At 46.1% G+C, this 19,787-nt stretch overlaps 1 protein-coding gene across 2 annotated transcripts in view; it reads left to right on the forward strand.

The window, feature by feature from the left end:
- fbxo4 (F-box protein 4) overlaps nucleotides 1-18,843 on the forward strand; it is a 77,954-nt gene extending 59,111 nt beyond the window's left edge. For both annotated transcript variants that reach the window (XM_073047994.1, XM_073047993.1), the window contains 5 exons: nucleotides 16-236; nucleotides 698-773; nucleotides 3,023-3,225; nucleotides 5,827-6,002; nucleotides 15,036-18,843. In XM_073047994.1, the coding sequence (XP_072904095.1) occupies nucleotides 16-236; nucleotides 698-773; nucleotides 3,023-3,225; nucleotides 5,827-6,002; nucleotides 15,036-15,116 (757 nt within the window). In that variant the 3' untranslated portion in view covers nucleotides 15,117-18,843. The remainder of the gene's footprint in view (nucleotides 1-15; nucleotides 237-697; nucleotides 774-3,022; nucleotides 3,226-5,826; nucleotides 6,003-15,035) is intronic.
- The last annotated feature ends 944 nt before the right edge of the window (nucleotides 18,844-19,787 follow it).

Here is a 19,787-nt window from a genome sequence, read left to right on the forward strand (position 1 = left end):
GGTTTTTGTTTGTAGGTACATAAGGAGCTGTCCCGAGGGCAGAAAGCACTGGAAAGTGAGAAACCCAGTCTACAGCTCCGTGACCTCCTTCTTCTACTCCCTGGTGTCCCAGGCAGAACCTCGCTTTGCCATGTTCGGACCTGGTTTGGAGCAGCTAGATACCTCACTGGTTACAAAGATGATGAACTCGCCAAGGCTGCTGCCTGTGGCAGGCTTACCACAGAGGCAGATTGATGGTAAGTCCCTCGAGTCAGCCGCTGTCTGTTTCATTGTGAGCATTCTTTTTTGGTATTGGAAGGTGTGGCAACACTTGCTGGCTGCCCACAGCACAGCCCTGAGCCATCAAACACTCCTCGTACTTTAACCCTTTCATTCCGGGGATCCTGGCTGTATTTAAAGGGCCATCGTAGAGGGATCTTTCTCTGCATCTAAATCAATCCATCTCTGCCATGGAGTGCTTGGGTATCGTAGAACTGCCCTTCCGTACGATATCGTACCATTACTGACAACATCATGATGCACGCCATGACTACTGAATCTTAACCGAGAAGGCTGATTCGATCATTAGAGGAAGATGCAGGGATGAAGGAGAGAGTAGGAAGGGGTTTTCTATTCACTTCATGCCTGCACCATCAGAACCCGTGATCAACTCCGCTGGGCAGAATTGCTCTCCTAGCTGTGATGTTTCCTATTGCAGGAATTGGCTCGGGAATCAGCTTCTTTTTCAACAAAGAACTCAAGTTCAACATCCTGACTTTATTTTCAACAACCTGGTGAGTAGTAACTTGTTGTTCACTGGCATGGGCTCAGGACTCAGGAACACGATTCACTCAGGTGATCCCCTTTGGTTCCAGGGTTCGATTCCCCGCCGCTGTCTGTAAGGAGTTTGTACCTTCTCCCTGTGACCGGTTTCCTCTCACAGTCCAAGGGTTAGGGTTGGTGAGTTGTGGACTTGCTATGTTGGTGTTAGAATTGTGGTGATACTTGCGGGCTGCCCCCAGCGCATCCTCAAACTGTGTTGATTGTTGATGCAAACAACACATTTCACTGTGTGTTTTGGATAAATGTGACAAAGCTAACCTTTTAACATGTTTCATGCCAGATTGAGCTTAGTGTCACTTTATTCCAGTATATAAAGTGCATCAGATACATAGTGCATATCCTAGTAGGTGCTTGACAGGCCTTTTTGAAATCGCCTGTGACTGAGAGCCCTTTTAACGACTTTTGGACATGATGGATGCAGATTCTGGTTGCAACCATCGGTTCTGTTGGAGATCAGGTTTATTGCTGAAATACAAAAGCAGGGAGGTAGGTTATAGTTTAGTTACAGTTTATAGGACCATATCAGGAGCACTCTGTACAGGTTTGGCCTCCGTATTGAAGGAAGAATGTTAATGCATTAAGACACGACAAAAATTGCAGGCTTTCATCGACCAGTGACCTAGGAAGGATCCTAAACATCAGATAGACTGACAAAGTAACCAACCAGACACCGTGGGGGAAACACCAACCAGGAGTCCATGGAGATGCAAACACGCAAATGGAAATGGAGGTAGATTGGCCACACCTTGAGAAAGCCAATCGACAACATCACCAGGCAGGGATTAATATGGAATCCCCAAAGAAAGAAGACAAACGGATGTCTGAAGAACACAAGGAGGAGAGATGTTGAGGCCGAAATTTTACAATGGGAATACTCGTGGTGCACCCTTGAGAAACTGGCTCAGAACAGAGGACAATAGAGAGGGGAGGCTTATCAATGGCCTATGCCCCACTGGGAGAAGTTATTGCATTGAAAGCAATTCAGAGACTGGCACCGAGAATGGGCAGGTTTCCTGAAGACGAGAGTTGCATAGTCCAGATTGCATCTGGTGGCATTGAGAAGCACCAGGAGCAACTTGGATGAAATATGTAACTGCAAGGGTCTTTAGAGCATGCATGTGGAGAAGATGATTCCTCTTCCAGGAAATCCAGAATTAGGAGCTACTCATTAAAAATAAGCAGCTGTGCCCCGGAGAGAGATTAAGTGTTGTTTTTCTTTTAGAAGACTGTGAGTTGTTGGATCTCTCTCCATCAAAGAGTAGCAGAAGCAGACAGTGAGTATTTTTAAAGTAGAATTACATAAGGAGGGAGCTGGAAAGTGGCTGGGGGTAGTCAGGAGTGTGGAGTCAACGTTACACTTAGATAAGCCCCGATTGTACTGAAAGCCCCATTCTGATTCAGAATCGGGTTTGCTTTCACTGACGTATTTCATGAAATATGCTGTTGCAGTACAATCAAATATAATAAGAAATATCTTAAGAACAAATAAATAGTGCAAAAAGAGGCCAATAGCGAGGTAGCATTCTTGGGTTTGTTGTCCATTCAGAAATTCGATGGCGGAGAGGAAGAAGCTGTTCCCGGTAACGTTGAGTGTGTGTCATCTCTGATGGTAGTAATGTGAAGAGGGCGTGTTGCGGATGGTGAGGGTCTTTATTGAGGGATTCTGCTTCTCGAGGCACTGCCTTTTAAAGATGTTCCTCTCTTAGTTCACATATTCCTAGTGACTCGTGGTGGGAGAGCAGACTCAGGCTAGCAAGCAGCCAATAGCCAACGCTCTGAGTCTCTTCACTGCAGAATATTATTATTTATTATTTATTATTATTATTATTATTATTATTTATCGCCAGGACTTAAGAACTTTTATTAATGCTTTTTGAGATAGTGATTTAGATGCATATCATATTTTTTTACTGAGTTAAGTATTGTATGTAATTAGTTTTGCTACAACAAGTGTATGGGACATTGGAAAAAAAGTTGAATTTCCCCATGGGGATGAATAAAGTATCTATCTATCTATCTATTGAGAGGTACAGCACAGTAACAGGCCCTTCTGGCCCCACAAGCCTGCAACTCTCAATTACACCCAAATGCCCAATTAACCTACTGACCTGCAAATCTTTGTAATGTGGGAGTAGACCTGCTCTTTCCAAGAACTGTTTATGTAATACTAGTGTCTGCAGGATCACCATCCCTTTTTCAGGAAGGAAAGAGAAAGCGCGCGGAGAGCAGAAAACACAGCTGTTAATAAACTGTTTGTGCAACAAGAGCTTGCTGATGTGGACCAACGTGACGGAGAGAGTGCCCGGCAGAGGGGGACTTTTTATAGCATCATCCCTCAGGTCCAGCAGGTGTGCAGGCTAGTGGATGGCTTCATCTACGTGGCAAACGCTGAAGTGGAGAGAGGTTAGTGTGTCCCATACTTTCATCCTGTTACCGAAGGCGATGGAATTTTAGTGTCAGAAAAAAAAAGTGAATATTTCTCATATCTTGCAGTAGTAGCAAGACATAACCAATTTTATGGATAGTTCTGCACTCATATGAATTTAATACCTGGTAGTTTAAACATGCATCCCACCTTCCCTGTATTAATGCAAAGTAAAGCACTGTTCCAATAAAATCTCTCAGTGGGTCGGGGACAGTGCGGAAAATCATAGACACAAGAGAGTGTGCGGATGCTGGAAATCCAGAGCAACACACACAAAATGGAGAATCTCAGCTGGTCAGGCAGCATCTATGGAGAGGAATAGAGAGACGATGTTTCAGGCCGAGACCCTTTCTCAGTATTATCCCATGGCCACCAGGATTCCGATTCCGATTTATCATTTATCTCGTGTACACGTACAGTAAAATGCATCGTCTGCATTAACAACCAACACACCCAAGGACACGCTGAGGGCAGCCCGCAAGTCACCGTACATTGCGGCACCAATGGAGCATGCCCATAATGTTCAACAGAACAAAACAAGCCCAGCTGCCACCCTCCCACCAACCAGACCCCTCTCTCACACACAGACAGGCCTCCAACCCCAAGAATCCAGTCCTTGGCTTGGACTCACAGACTTGACCTTAAGGCCTCTACCTCTGGTCTTCAAGGGCTTCCAGGGCAGGATAACTTAGACAAGTATACTTCCCTCCACAATGTCTCATCGGATGCTCTCAAACCAAATGCGTAATGGGTTAGGTACAGAGTTAACCTCCAATACAAATCTTCTCGCTTCTCTCTTCCCCCTTTCCCAACTATGATTCCCTTCTCCTTCCCCCTTTCCACTCTCAATCCATGATAGAGACCCATATCAGAATCAGATTTACCGTCACTCACATACATCAAGAAATTAGTTTTTTTGTGGCAGCAGTACAGTGCAATACATAAAATTATTACAGTGCTGAGCAAAAGTCTTAGGCACCCTAGATATGTACGTATATGTGCCCAAGACCTTTGCGTGGTACTGCCCATCTGAGTCAGTTAACGTTGTTGGACATCAGGGGGAGTTGTGCTAATTGCTTCCGTCAGGATTCAACGTCATGGTTCACACCATTCTGAGCCTTATATTAATCACATGCCACACTGGAGGGTCTTCATGTTACACTTGTACCTCCATCGTCGGCACAACCCTCCCCACCATTGAGGACATCTTCAAGGAGGTGACATCCGTCACTAAGAACCCTCACCATCCAGGACAGGTTCTCTTCCACCAGCGAGGACATACAGAAACTTAGAAGATGCACGTTCAGAAACAGCTTCTCCCCCCTCACCTTCATATTTCTGAATGGCCCATGAACACCGCCTTGTTAATCCAGCTTTTTTTAACACTATTTATTTAACATAGAATATCAAACATTACATAAACACAAGAGATTCTGTAGATGCTGGATTGTATAGAACGTAAGATAGAAGTAGGAAAGTTGTTTCCATTGGTAGGTGAGACTAGAACTAAGGGACATTGCTTCAAGATTCAAGGGAGAAGGTTTAGGACGGAGATGAGGAATTCTCTGCCCTGGGAAGCAGTTAAGGCTTCTTCACTAAATATATTTAAGAAACAGTTGGATAGATTTTTACATAGTAAGGAGATTAAGGGTTATGGGGAAAAGGCAGGTAGATGGAGCTGAGTTTACAGACAGATCAGCCATAATCTTATTGAATGGTGGGGCAGGCTCGATGGGCTGGATGGCCTACTCCTGCTCCTATTTCTTATGTTCTTATGACAGTAGAGTACAGGCCCTTGGGCCCATCATATTGTGTTGAACTTGTAATCTAAGCTCAATCTAACCCTTCCCTCCCACAGAGCCCTCCACTTTTCCATCATCCATGTGCCTATTTCAGAGTTTCTTAAATGTCCTGAGTAAATTTGCCTCTAGCACCTCTCATGGCACAGTATTCCACACACCCACAACTCTCTAAAAACAGTGTTACAAATATATTTTTGTATTTTATGGTAATATTATGTCTTGGCACCGTGTCGCTGTTGGAAGTCAATAAATTTCACATCATCCTAAGTCAGTGAAAAAATAAAGCACACAAAATGCTGGAGACATTCTGCAGGCCAGGCAGCATCTGCGGAAGTGAATAAACAGTCGACATTTCATCCAAGACCCTTCATCAGGACTAATGAGTAATGACTGAATCCTGATGAAGGGTCTTGGCCCAAGACATCGACTGTTTACTCTTTTCCACAGTTGCTGCCGGTCTTGCTGAGTCCCTCCAGCATTTTGTGTGCATTACTTTGATTTCCAGCGTCTGCAGATTTTCTCTTGCCAATGACAATGAACCAGATTCTGAGGTCCCAGCAGTGTTGAAGTCCCTCTATTGTGGCTGAAGGCATCCTTACTGAGACGGAATGGCTCTGTATTAAATTGCTTGCTGAGCTAAATCCCGGAGAGCAGATCAGCTTGGCACTCTGATGGAATTAGAATATGTCCGGGCCTGCCGATTTTTCCTGAGCTTCCTTTGTGTAAGAATGTAAAAGGCATAATGTTCTGAAATTTAACTCGTACTCTTTCCCTCAGAGCACAATCGTGGAGAGGAAATTCTCCAGCTCCAGGCAATGATCAATCCAGCTCTTGGTCCCCCAGGCCGCCCAATCCTTGTATTGTGCTGTGTTTCGCGACCTGACGTCCAACGGATACCCTGTGTTTACGTATCTCACCAGTTACGGTTATCCCAACTTGAAGTGCCTTGGCTAGTAAGTGCAGATTTTTATTTTTAAGTGTATGATCATACCATCTGCCACTTCTTTGCTCATTCTCCCAATCTGCCTTAATCCTTCTGCCGACTCCCTGCTATCTCAACACTACTTGCCCCTCCGTCTGTCTTTGTATCATCAAGCTGGGCCACGAAGCCATTAATCCCATCGTCCAAATCATTGATATACAATGTGAAAAGAAGTGGTCCCAGCACCAACCCCTACAGAACACAGCTAGTCCCCAGCCGCCAACCAGAAACGGGTCCCTTTGCCCTTTGACAGTCAGCTGATCTACCCCTGCTAGTAACTTTCCTGTAATTCCATGGGCTCTTATCTTGTTGGGCAGCCTCGTGTGTGGCACCTTGTCAAAGGCCTTTTGAAAATCCAAATAAATAATGTCCACTGAGTCTGTGGTCTATCTTGCCTGTTATTTCCTCAAAGAGTTCCAGCAGATTTATCAGGCAAGATTTCTCCTTTCGAGAGCCATGCAGACTTCAGCCTGCTTTGTCATGTGCTTCCAAGTACCCTGGAACCTCAACCTTAATAATGGATTCCAACATCTTCCCAACCTTAAAGTCAGGCTAACTGGCCTATTCTTTCCTTTTTTCTGCTCTCTCCTTTCTTAAAGAGTGGAGTGACATCTGCAATTTTCTGGTCCTCTGAATCTAGTGATTCTTGAATGATCATTAGTAATGCTTGCATGATCTCTTCAGCCACCTCTTTCAGAACTCTAGGCTGTGCACCATCTGGTCCAGGTGACTTATCCACCTTCAGACCATTCGGTTTCCCAAGTACCTTCTTCTTCTCACACACACACACACTATCTCAGTCGGTCTGTGTTGCTCCATGACTAAGACAACCTGTCATGGAGAGGATGGAAACCTTGTAACAGTAGTAATTGCTTTTAGAACTGTCAGTCTGAGACTGGGAGTTTAAAGTCCAGCCTAAGTTTATTATCAGAATACATATACTGCATGTCACCACGTACAACCTGGAGATTCTTTCTCCTGCAGGCACACTCAGCAGATCTATAGAATAGTAACTGTAAACAGGATCAATGAAAGGATAGGAGCATTGAAGGCAACAAACTGTGCAAATGCAAATATAAATAAATAGCAATAAACAACGTGAGTATGAAATAACAAGATAAAGAATCCTTAAGGTGAAACTATTGGTTGTAGGAACACCAGAAACTGAATCACCTTTTGTACAAGAGCCTGATGGTGGAGTGGTGGTAACTGTTCTTGAAGCTGGTGGTGCAAGTCCTGAGGCTCCTGTACCTTCTACAAGATGGCAGCAGCAAGAAAAGAGCAAACGAGATAGAGAGACAATTTCTGTGTGTGAGAGAGAGAGTGAGAGAGAGATGGATGGACAGGGAGACTGAGACAGACAGTTTGTGTGTGAGAGAGAGAGTGAGATGGATAGAGAGAAGGAGACTGAGTCAGACAATTTGTGTGTGTGAGGGAGAAAGTGAGATGGATAGAGAGAGGGAGACAGTGTGTGTGCGTGTGTGTGTGTGTGTGTGAGAGAGAGGGATAGATAGAGGGAAACTGAGACAGTTTATGTGTGTGTGTGCATGAGACAGAGAGTGAGATGGATAGAGAGAGGGAGACTGTGTGTGTGTGAGAGAGAGAGAGGGATGGATAGAGGGAAACTGAGAGTTTATGTGAGTGTGCTTGAGAGAGAGTGAGATGGATAGAGAGAGGGAGACAATGTGTGTGTGTGTGTGTGTGTGTGTGTGTGAGAGAGAGAGAGATTGATAGAGGGAAACTGAGACAGTTTATGTGTGTGTGCTTGAGAGAGAGAGATGGAGTATGTATGAGAGAGAGAGTTGGATAGCGAGAGGGAGACAGAGAGAGAGATAATATTTTCCTCCAGTACTGGTGCCCTAGTGTAATCAATGAACTAAAAGAACAGGTAGCCTCATGAGAAAATGTTTTTTGGGCCAGGCGTGTATCTGGCCAAGATAATAGGCCTGTAGGGAACAGTGATCGTGGAAAGACAGAATTTGATATAAAGATTTAAAGTGATTTAGTTCAACTCAAACAAGGTCGTAACTATGAGGAAACCAGAGTAAGAACACTGTGAGTTGGGAAATCTCCATGAAGATGTACTGTATAACAGTGAAAAACAATGGCTTCCTTTCAAAGAAGTCATGAACTAAAATCTACTTTACAGATCATTTATATCCCTTTAAGCCAAAGACTAACAGGAATTGTGGTCCAGGCCTATCGAGAGAAGCTAAGGATAGTATTAGATTACTGGAAAAAAGCTTATAATGTTTCAATAACACAGTATGTCTAAGGATTGGGAAATTTCAGAATTCAACAAAGGATGATCCAGGCGCTGACAAGGTGAAGTTTCATTAGGGAGAAGCTAGAAATATTCAGTTATCTTATGAAGATAGGCTGAGTGAGCTTGGCCTTTTCTCTTTGGAATGAAGGAGGACAAGAGATGATTTGATGGAGGTGTACAAGGTATGAGACATTGATTGAGTGGATAGTCAGGGAATTTTTCCCCAAGGTGGCAATGGCTAATACAAGAGGGTGTAAAAGAGATTTGACCAGCGACCAATCCGGACTTTAGAAGGTTGAGAGGAGGAGATTTCACTCGGGTCCACTGCCCGAGTAGAAAAAGGAACAGCAAAGTGGATGTCGGGAATGTAATTGACCAGCGACCAATCTGCATTTGTGATTTATTAACAAGAGCATGTTAAAGGAAGGCAGGGGCAAGCGCGGCGGCCATCATCTGAGTGGACTGTCAGTGGTGATCTAGAGGCTTTAGTCAGAGAAAGTAAAGAAAAGACAAGCTCAAAGTTAAGGCTTTTCCCTTTATATCTGCTCAGCTAGGATAGTGAAATACTCCTCCTGCGGGATGTGTCCCTGACGCACACAACTGTGAGAAGTGCATCCAGCTGCAGCTTCTAACAATCCACGTAAAGGAGTTGGAGCTGGAACTGGATGAACTCTGGATCATTCGGGAGGCTGAAGGGGTGATAGATAGGACATATAGAGAGGTAGTTACACCCAAGGTGCAGGACACAGGGAACTGGATGACAGTCTGGAAGGAGAAAGGGGTTAAAATGTGCTGTGTGCCCCTGTGGCTATCCCCCCTCAGTAACAGGTATAACATTTGGATACTGTCAGGGGGATGACCTAACAGAGGAAAGTCACAGTGGTCAGGTCTCTGGCACTGAGTTTGCTCCTTAAGAATGGAAAGGGGGAGAAGAGGTATGCTGTGGTGATAGGGGATCATTAGTCAGGGGAACAGACGGGAGGTTCTGTGGGAGAGAACAAGATTCCTGGATGGTATGTCATCCTCTGGGTGCAGGGTGCAGGACATCTTGGATGAAGTCCTCAGCATTGTTAAATGAAGGTGTGAACAGCCAAAGGTTGTTGTCCATGTAGGTACCAATGGCATGTGCAGGATGAGTGATGAGGTTCTGAACAGGGAGTTAGGTGTTAAGTTAAAGGGCAGGGTCTCCAGGGTTGTGTTCTCAGGACTGCTACCCATGCCACGTGCTACTGAGGCTAGAGCTAGGAAGATTATACTGTTTAATATGTGGCAGAGCATGTAGGAGGGAGGGCATAAGATTTTTCGATCATTGGGCTCTCTTTCAGGGAAGGTGGGACTTGTACAGAAGGGATGGTTTGCACCTGAACTGGAGGGGAACTAATATTCTGGAGAAAAAGTTTGTTAATGCTGCATGGTGGGGGTTAAACTAGAGTTGCAGGGGGATGGGAACCAGAGTGCCAGAACAGTTACTGGAGAGGTTGTGGAGGTAGATGTCGCTAAGACCTCAGACAAGGTCAGGAATCACAAGGTTGAGCATGGTGCGACTAGTGTTCTGAGCTGCATGGATTTCAATGCAAGAGGCATCAGAGGAAAGGTGGATAACAGTGCTGAAGACGAGGTTGCTGGTTTACAAACAGAGGCACTGTGTAATGAGGAGAGGCTGTTGATGGGGCAAAATTGCAGTCAACAGGATGAGTTGCAACATAAAAGGTGGGCAAAATTGAAAAAGGTGAATACAGGGTGTTATATTTGAATGTGCGCAGTGTACGGAATAAGGCAGATGAACTTGCAGCACGGTTACAGATCAGCAGGTATGATGTAGGCGTCACTGGATCATGGCTGGGAGCTTAATATCCAAGGATACACATTGTATTGAAAGGACAGGCAGGAAGGCAGAGGTGGCAGCTTTGTTCTGTTGGTGAAAATGAAATTAAATCATTAGAAAGAGATGATATTGGGTTGGAAAGTGGAAAGAGCTAAGGAACTGCAAGGGTAAAAAGACCCTGATGAGAGTTGTATACAGACCCCCAAATACGAAAATGTGACCTACAAATGACCATGGGAGATAGAAAATGCATGGCAAGAGGGCAATGTTACTATCGTCACGGGGGATTTCAATGTGTGGAATTTCTAGATTGCCTACGAGATGGCTTTTTAGAACAGCTTGAGATATAGCCCGTGAGGGAATCAGCTATTCTGCATTGGGTGTTGTGCAATGAACCAGAATTGATTAGAGAGCTTAAGGTAAAAGAGGAAAGTAATCATAATCACGTGCCCTGAAATTTGAGAAGGAGAAGCTAAAGTCAGTATTACATTGGAGTAAAGGGAATTAGAGGCATGAGAGAGGAGTTGGCCAGAATTGATTGGAAAACAACACCAGCAGTGATGATGGCAGAGCAGCAATGGCTGGAATTTCTCAAAGTAATTCAGAAGGTACGGGATATATACATTGCCGGTGATTAGTGGTGTTCTGCAGGGTAGACTATTTTCTAAATGGAGAGAAAATACAAAATACTGAGCCACAAAGGGACTTGGAAGTGCTTGTACAGGATTCCCTAAAGGTTAATTTGCAGGTTGAGTCAGTGGTGAGGAAGGCAGATGCAATGTTAGCATTCATTTCAAGAGCAAACACGAGGAAATCTGCAGATGCTGGAAATTCAAACAACAACACACACAAAATGCTGGTAGAACACAGCAGGCTAGGCAGCATCGATAGGGAGAAGCGCTGTCGACGTCTCGGCCCGAAACGTCGAAGTGCTTCTCCCTAAAGATGCTGCCTAGCCTGCTGTGTTCTACCAGCATTTTGTGTGTGTTGTTGTATTCATTTCAAGAGAACTAGATTACAAAAGCAAGGATGTAATGTTGAAACTTTATAAAGCACTGGTGAGGCCTCACTTTGGAGTATTGTGAGCAGGGTTGGAGTTACAAGCATGGGTGGGGCATTGGCTGGTCGGCAGAAACCAGAGAGTGGGACCAAAGGGATCCTATTCTGGCTGGCTGCTGGTTACCAGTGGAGCTCCACAGGGGTCGGTGTTGGGACCGCTGCTTTTTACAATGTATGCCAATGATTGGGACTATGGGATTAATGGATTTGTGGCTGAATTTGCCGATGATACAAAAATAGGTAGAGGAGCGGGTAGTGTTGAGGAAACAGAGAGCCTGCAGAGAGACCTAGATAGTTTAGGGAAATGGGCAAAGAAGTGGCAAATGAAATACAATGTTGGAAAGTGTATGGTCATGCACTTTTGTGGAAGAAATAAACAGGCAGACTATTATTTAGATGGGGAGAGAATTCAAAATACAGAGATGCAAAGGGACTTGGGAGTCCTTGTGCAGGAAACCCTATAGGTGAACCTCCAGGTTGAGTCGGTGCAGAAGGTGAATGCAATGTTGGCAGGCATTTTTAGAGGTATAGAATATAAGAGCAGGGATGTGATTTTGAGGCTCTATAAGGCACTCGTGAGACCACACTTGGAGCATTGTGTGCAGTTTTGGACTCCTTATTTTAGAAAGGATATACTGACTTTGGAGAGGGTTCAGAGAAGATTCATGAGAATGATTCCAGGAATGAAAGGGTTATCATGTGAGGAACATCTGGTAGCTTTTGGGCTGTATTCCCTGGAGTTCAGGAGAATGAGGGGGGATCTCATAGAAACATTCAGAGTATTGAAAGGCATGAACAGATTAGATATGGCAAAGTTATTTCTCATGGTAGGGGAGTCTAGGACAAGAGGGCATGACTTCAGTATTGAAGGACGTTCATTGAGAACAAAGATGCAGAGAAATTACTTTGTCAGAGGGTGGCAAATCTGTGGAATTTGTTGCCACGAGCGGCTGTGGAGGCCAAGTCATTGTGTGCTGTTAAGGCAGAGATAGATAGGTTCTTGATTAGCCAGGGTATCAAAGGGTATGGGGAGAAGACAGGGGAGTGGGGATGACTGGAAGAATTGGATCAGCCCATGATTGAACGGTGGAGCAAACTCAACGGGCTGAATGGCCTACTTCTGCTCCTATATCTATGGTCTTATGGTCTATTTAAGGCTGAAGATTCTTGATTGACTAGGGCATGAGGGATATGGGGAAAGGCTGGAGATTGGGTCTGAAGGGAAAATTGGATCAGCTGAGAAGGAAGGACGATGCAGGCTTGATGGGCCAAATGGCCTAATTCTGCTTCCATATTTTGTGGTCTTATAATTTTAAGGAAAGCATTGGGGAGGTGTGGGTGATATAGGTAGGGTTTTTGTACAGAGTGGTGGGCGTGTGGAATGTGTTGCCGGGATCCAGATGGGGGCAGATACAGTAATTATGGACATTAAAGAGACTCTCACCCCATCGCTGAACTGACCTCACAGCCAAAGGACTCACTTTGAAGGACTCTTCATCTCATGTTCTCAATATTTATTGCTTGTTCATTTGTTTTTGCATTTGCACAGTTTGTTGTCTTTTGTACATTGGTTGTTTGTCAGTCTGTGTGGTTTTTCATTGATTCCATTGTGCTTCTTTGTACTTACTGTGACTACCCACAAGAAAATTAGTCTTGCACGTCAGGAGGGTTGGTATTCCTGGGTCAGTGTGTCAGGAAGGTTGAAGCTCCTGGATCTTTGTGTCAGGAGGGTTGGAGCCCCTGGATCATTGTGTCAGGAGGGTTGGAGCCCCTGGGTCAGTGTGTCAGGAGGGTTGGTGCCCCTGGGTCAGCGTGTCAGGAGGGTTGGTGCCCCTGGGTCATTGTGTCAGGAGGGTTGGAGCCCCTGGGTCATTGTGTCAGGAGGGTTGGTGCCCCTGGGTCAGTGTGTCAGGAGGGTTGGAGCCCCTGGATCATTGTGTCAGGAGGGTTGGAGCCCCTGGGTCAACGTGTCAGGAGGGTTGGAGCCTCTGGGTCATTGTGTCAGGAGGGTTGGAGCCCCTGGGTCAGTGTGTCAGGAGGGTTGGAGGCCCTGGGTCAGCGTGTCAGGAGGGTTGGAGCCCCTGGGTCATTGTGTCAGGAGGGTTGGAGCCCCTGGGTCAGTGTGTCAGGAGGGTTGGTGCCCCTGGATCATTGTGTCAGGAGGGTTGGAGCCCCTGGGTCAGCGTGTCAGGAGGGTTGGAGCCCCTGGGTCAGCGTGTCAGGAGGGTTGGTGCCCCTGGGTCAGCGTGTCAGGAGGGTTGGAGCCCCTGGGTCAGCGTGTCAGGAGGGTTGGTGCCCCTGGGTCAGTGTGTCAGGAGGGTTGGAGCCCCTGGGTCAGCGTGTCAGGACGGTTGGAGCCCCTGGGTCAGTGTGTCAGGAGGGTTGGAGCCCCTGGATCATTGTGTCAGGAGGGTTGGAGCCCCTGGGTCAGCGTGTCAGGAGGGTTGGAGCCCCTGGATCATTGTGTCAGGAGGGTTGGAGCCCCTGGGTCAGCGTGTCAGGACGGTTGGAGCCCCTGGGTCAGTGTGTCAGGAGGGTTGGAGCCCCTGGGTCAGCGTGTCAGGAGGGTTGAAGCCTCTGGGTCAGTGTGTCAGGAGGGTTGGAGCCCCTGGGTCAGCGTGTCAGGAGGGTTGGTGCCCCTGGGTCAGTGTGTCAGGAGGGTTGGAGCACCTGGATCAGCGTGTCAGGAGGGTTGGAGCACCTGGATCAGTGTGTCAGGAGGGTTGGAGCCCCTGGGTCAGCGTGTCAGGAGGGTTGGAGCCTCTGGGTCAGCGTGTCAGGAGGGTTGGAGCCCCTGGGTCATTGTGTCAGGAGGGTTGGAGCCCCTGGGTCAGCATGTCAGGAGGGTTGGAGCCCCTGGATCAGCGTGTCAGGAGGGTTGGAGCCCCTGGGTCATTGTGTCAGGAGGGTTGGTGCCCCTGGATCATTGTGTCAGGACGGTTGGAGCCCCTGGGTCAGCATGTCAGGAGGGTTGGAGCCCCTGGGTCAGCGTGTCAGGAGGGTTGGTGCCCCTGGGTCAGTGTGTCAGGAGGGTTGGAGCCCCTGGGTCAGTGTGTCAAGAGGGTTAGTGCCCCTGCATCATTGTGTCAGGAGGGTTGGAGCCCCTGGGTCAGCGTGTCAGGAGGTTTGGAGCCCCTGGGTCAGTGTGTCAGGAGGGTTGGAGCCCCTGGATCATTGTGTCAGGAGGGTTGGAGCACCTGGATCATTGTGTCAGGAGGGTTGGAGCCCCTGGGTCAGTGTGTCAGGAGGGTTGGAGCCCCTGGGTCAACATGTCAGGAGGGTTGGTGCCCCTGGGTCAGTGTGTCAGGAAGGTTGGAGCCCCTGGATCATTGTGTCAGGAGGGTTGGAGCCCCTGGGTCAGTGTGTCACGAGGGTTGGAGGCCTGATGTCTGCGACTGAGGGTGCAGGGCCGAGGACTGGAGGCTGGATGTGGTCTGTACTGTGGTTGGAGGCTGTTTATGTGTGAGCGAGAGTGGAAAGGGGTTTGTTTTGCTGTTATTTGTTACTGTTGTTTGTGTTGGACATTGTCAGTGTGACATGTCGACTCCAGAATGTGTGAGCTGTCCCCAGCCTATCATGAACAAGCAACACATTTCACTGTGTGTTTCGATGTAGGTCTGAGTCATGGAAAAGATAATAGTGAAGCAGTCGATTGTGTACTTGGACGTTGAGAAGGCCTGTTAGGTGTAGCGTGATGTGACTTTGGATGAGTTATCACAGTGTGTGAGCTCAGAGCTTCCTCCAGTCCGATCAACACACACACAAAATGCTGGAGGAACTCAGCAGGTCAGGCAGCATCTATGGAAAAGAGTACAGTCGACTCTGTTCTCCAATCTAATTATTTATTTCATTAGGCACAGGACTCTGATGCAGAGACGTTAGATGGGTTTCTTGAGGGCATCGAATGGATTCTTCGGGAAGTTGGGAGACTGTGAGTTCTGTGAGGGACAGCTGGACCATAATGAGGAATGGTGTTAGATCCAGGAAGCTCATCTCTTCTCCACCTCGTCAGAAGAAACCGCTGTTGACACTACCACGGAAGTGGGTTGATAATACTGATCACAAATCAGTCTGTATGTGGGATCACTATCCTTTTATAACTATTGATAAATACTGTATCTCTGGCTGGATTTTAGTCAAGTTTCAAGATAGATTAATGTTATTTCCAGTACACAAGTGTAAAGGAGAATTAAATAATTGTTACTCCAGATCTGATGGAGCTGAAAAAAGCACAATAAGATAAATAACACAATAATAATAATAATAAACACTATAAATATGAATACATTAGATAGCTTATATCCACAGACTGACTGTATGTCCACGAAGTGACGCCAGCCACAGGAGTGTAAGTACATAAGGTGACTTTGACAGGAAGTGATTAAGCAGTGGTGGATGGGTGGGTTAGTGGTGGAGATGTTACTGCCTTACTGCCCATCTTTTGGGATTTATTCCTTTCAGCTGTAATTAGTGATGAGCACTACCACCTTATTATATGAAATAAGACGTTCCCATGGAATTGTGTCAATATGCCTGATCTCCCTAGTCATGGGAAAGCAATGGAACAAAGGCAGAGATGAACTCCTGTAATTAACCAATGAATCGTGGTCACTCGATTGCCATGACCTTCACCACAGGTTACTATCTATCCCATGTCCACGTCCCTGAGGTCTTGTGGAGATCTGGGACCCCATGATTACCTCCAGACCTGTGACCCTATGACATCAAGTGGGAGTCCACGCATCCTTGTCCCTGTGACTCTCTGACACAAAGGACGGAGTCGCTGCGTTCACTTCTCTGACCCTATGACAGCACCGTCCCTGCCTCCATGTCCAGGTCACAATCAGGTTTATTATCACTGACACGTGTCGTAAAATTTGTTGTTTGATAGCAGCAGTACAGTACAATACATTAAAAACTATGAATTACAAGACGAAATATGCATATAAATATTTAAATTAACTAAGTAGGGCAGAAAGAAGCAAAAAAATAAATGGCGAGGTAGTCAGTGTTCATGGGTTCACTGTCCATTCAGAAATCTACGTTGGAGGGTAAGAAGACGTTCCTGAAACATTGAGTGTGTGACTCCTGTACCTCTCCCTGATGGCAGAATGAGAAGAAGGCATGTCCTGGGTGCTGGGGGTCCTTAATGATGGATGCTGCCTTTTGAGGCATCACGTTTTAAAGGTGTTTTCAGTGACTTGAAGGCCAGTGCCCATGATGGAGCTGGCTGAGATTACAACCTCCTGCAGCTTTTTCTGATCCTGTGCAGTGACCCCTCCAAACCAGACCAGTGGTGTCTGTGATATCATGAGTGTCTGTGTTCACAGTCAGTTCTGTGATCCCATATCAACACCGATGCAGTGTATTTAATATTCAGTAATCCTTGAGTAATATTGTAAATATATCATTGATTAAGCATTCTTTGTTTACCCAATTCATTACGAGTTATATGTAAGAAATACGTGAATAGCATACATCGTTACTCTACCACGTCCTCTGTGAGCACCTCACTAGTGAAGCTAAGTGCACGAATATTCCCGGGCCCCCGCACTTTTCTTGTGGTTAATTTCCAGAGTTACAAAATATAACAATGGGAAGTCTGTGTCCAGGTGTGGGCTAACTGGTGGGGCAGCACCCCACTTCCATGTAATTAAAAAGTTTTTTTTCCTCAATTTCTGATGCAAAGTTTCTGTATCGATGTGCTTTATCAATGTCTCTTTAAATTTAGACTAAAGTATATCTCGAAAATGAATCAAGGGGGAAACAACTCTTCAGTTTTTCCAACGTGAGGAGGATAGAGATTAGATTTTTTTATCGTACATACATTGAAACATACAGTGACTCGATTTGTTTGCATCAGATCTGCAAGGATAGGTGCTGGGCAGCCCACAAGTATGGCTACGCCTCTGGTGTCACCATAGTATGCCCATAACTCAGTAACCCTAACCCGAACATCTTTGGAATGTGGGAGGACACCGATGTGGTCACGCGTTACAGTCAGCAGTGGGCATTGAACCTGACCAGTGATCACAGGACTGTACAGTGTTACACTGACCACCATGTCACCGGCCGCTTGCCCACGAGTGCCCACATTTGTAAAATTCTACATGTGCAATGGTGCCAGAAAAAATGGAAACAGAGGCACCTCGGGACGGTTCCAATGGCATCGAGGCTCATGTCATCTTGGCTGACAGAAAACAGTCTGTATTTCCTTTTCCTTTTTTGCCTGGATTTTGTTTTTGCCTCTTCTGGGAGCTCTGCTCTTCGTGACTTGTATAAATGACTTGGAGGAGAAATTAGAAGGGTGGGTTATTAAGTCTGCAGATGTCACTAAGGTTGGTGGTGTTGTGGACAGTGTAGAAAGTTGTCGTAGGTGACAACAGTACAGTGATGTCTGCAGAGCTGGGCTGACAAGTGGCAGATGAAGTTCAACCAGAAAAGTGTGAAGTGATTCACTTTGCAACGTTAAGCTTGAAGGGTTAATGACATGATAATTGTGTACAGTTCTGGTCACCGAATTATAGGAAAGATGTCAACAAAATAGAGAGAGTACAGAGGAGATTTTCTAGAATGTTACCTGGGTTTCAGCACCTAAGTTACAGAGAAAGGTTGAACAAGTTAGGTCTTTATTCTTTGGAGCGTAGAAGGTTGAGGGGGGACTTGATAGAGGTATTTACAATTATGAGGGGGATAGATAGAGTTGACATGGATAGGCTTTTTCCATTGAGAGTAGGGGAGATTCAAACAAGAGGACATGAGTTGAGAGTTAAGGGGCAAAAGTTTAGGGGTAACACGAGGGGGAAATTCTTTACTCAGAGAGTGATAGCTGTGTGGAACGAGCTTCCAGTAGAAGTGGTAAAGGCAGGTTCCATTTTGTCATTTAAAAAATATTGGATAGGTATATGGACAGGAAAGGAATGGAGGGTTATGGGCTGAGTGCGGGCCAGTGGGACTAGGTGAGAGTAAGTGTTCGGCATGGACTAGAAGGGCCGAGATGACCTGTTTCAGTGCTGTAATTGTTATATGGTTATATGACAGGAATCTCAGCAGTGCGGAGAAACAGAGGGATCGGGGTCCATATGGTGAGTTGATGGAGTGGTTAAGGAGGGATATGGTGAGTTGATGGAGTGGTTAAGGTGGGATATGGTGAGTTGATGGAGTGGTTAAGGTGGTGTACTGCGTATGTTAATTAAAATGGCTTCTTTGTTATAAGTAAAACTGCTTCTTTGTTATGCTAACTGGTGAGGGAGTGTTTTTCTTGCAGAGCATTCTCGAAGCTTGTTTGGGTTAAAGTTGCTGATAACGGGGATTGTATTCGTTTGTTAACCATTTGGGTTGGATGTTATTTTCTCTTGTGGGTCTGGGAGCTGGGAGTGCGCGGTCTTTTCGAGAGTCGGGAAGAAGATGGCGAAGAAGGTGGACGGGTGCGGCACTGATGGTCGATCACCAAGGGTAGTCACAGGTGCGTGGGTTGTGGAGGTCGGAGGAGAGCGACAAGGGGTCAGAGGGTCAATGATTAAGCTCCAACGATGTGCACAAATTGACTGAACTCTGATAAGTTTTGGCGCCTTTTCTTTATTTTCTTTCCCTTCATATATATTGTATTGTTATTAATCACTTAGTTCTAGTAAGATTCATAAAGTGTATTCTGTAAACGTACTGGGTGTGAGCTTGATATGGTGTGTGTGAGCTTGTACTAGCATGTATTTCACAGCATCCACGTATATGGGAGGCGCGGTTTGGCGGGTGGACAAATTTTCCCCTAGACATACACCATCTGGTCGCGTAAGCGTTACAGTGGGATATGGTGTGTTGCATCACACCATGTTGTTGGAGGAACTCAGCAGGTCAGACACCATCTATGGAACAGTATAAACAGTCAACGTTTCAGGCTGAGACCCTTCTTCAGAACTGGAAAGGAAGGGGGAAGAAGCCAGAATAATGTGTTGGGAGGAGGTGAAGGAGTACAAGTTGGCAGGTGATAGGCGAGACAGGTGAGCGGGAAGGTGTGTGAATGGGAGAGGGGAGGGATGAAGTAAGAAGTCGGGAGGTGATAGGTGGAAGAGGAAGGAGGCAGGAAACCAGAGGAAATTGACAGGTAGGTGAGGAGAAGAGAAGGGGTGAGCGGGAACCAGAAATGGGAATGGATAAAGAGAGAAGATGAGGGCAGAGAAATTACCGGAAGTTAGAGAAATCGATGTTCATGCCATGAGGTTGGAGGCTAGCCAGATGAAATATGAGGTGTTGCTCTTCCAACCTGAATGTGGCCTCATCATACAGCCATAAGGCATAGGAGCAGAATTTGGCCATTCAGGCCATCAAGTCTGCTTCTACATTCCATCGTGGCCGATCCCAGATCCCCACTCAACCCCATACACCTGCCTTCTCATCATATCCTTTGATGCCCTGACCAATCAGGAAATGAGAAACTCCCTCCTTAAATGTATCCAGGGATTTGGCCTCCGCCACAGTCTGTGCCAGAACATTCCATAGATTCACTACTCTCTAGCCAAAAAAATTTCTCCTTACCTCTGTTCTGAAAGGCCTCCCCTCAATTTTGAGACTGTGACCTAGAGTTCTAGATACCCTTACCATATGAAAAC

This window comes from Hemitrygon akajei, chromosome 6, assembly GCF_048418815.1.
Source record: "Hemitrygon akajei chromosome 6, sHemAka1.3, whole genome shotgun sequence".
Taxonomy (NCBI): domain Eukaryota; kingdom Metazoa; phylum Chordata; class Chondrichthyes; order Myliobatiformes; family Dasyatidae; genus Hemitrygon; species Hemitrygon akajei.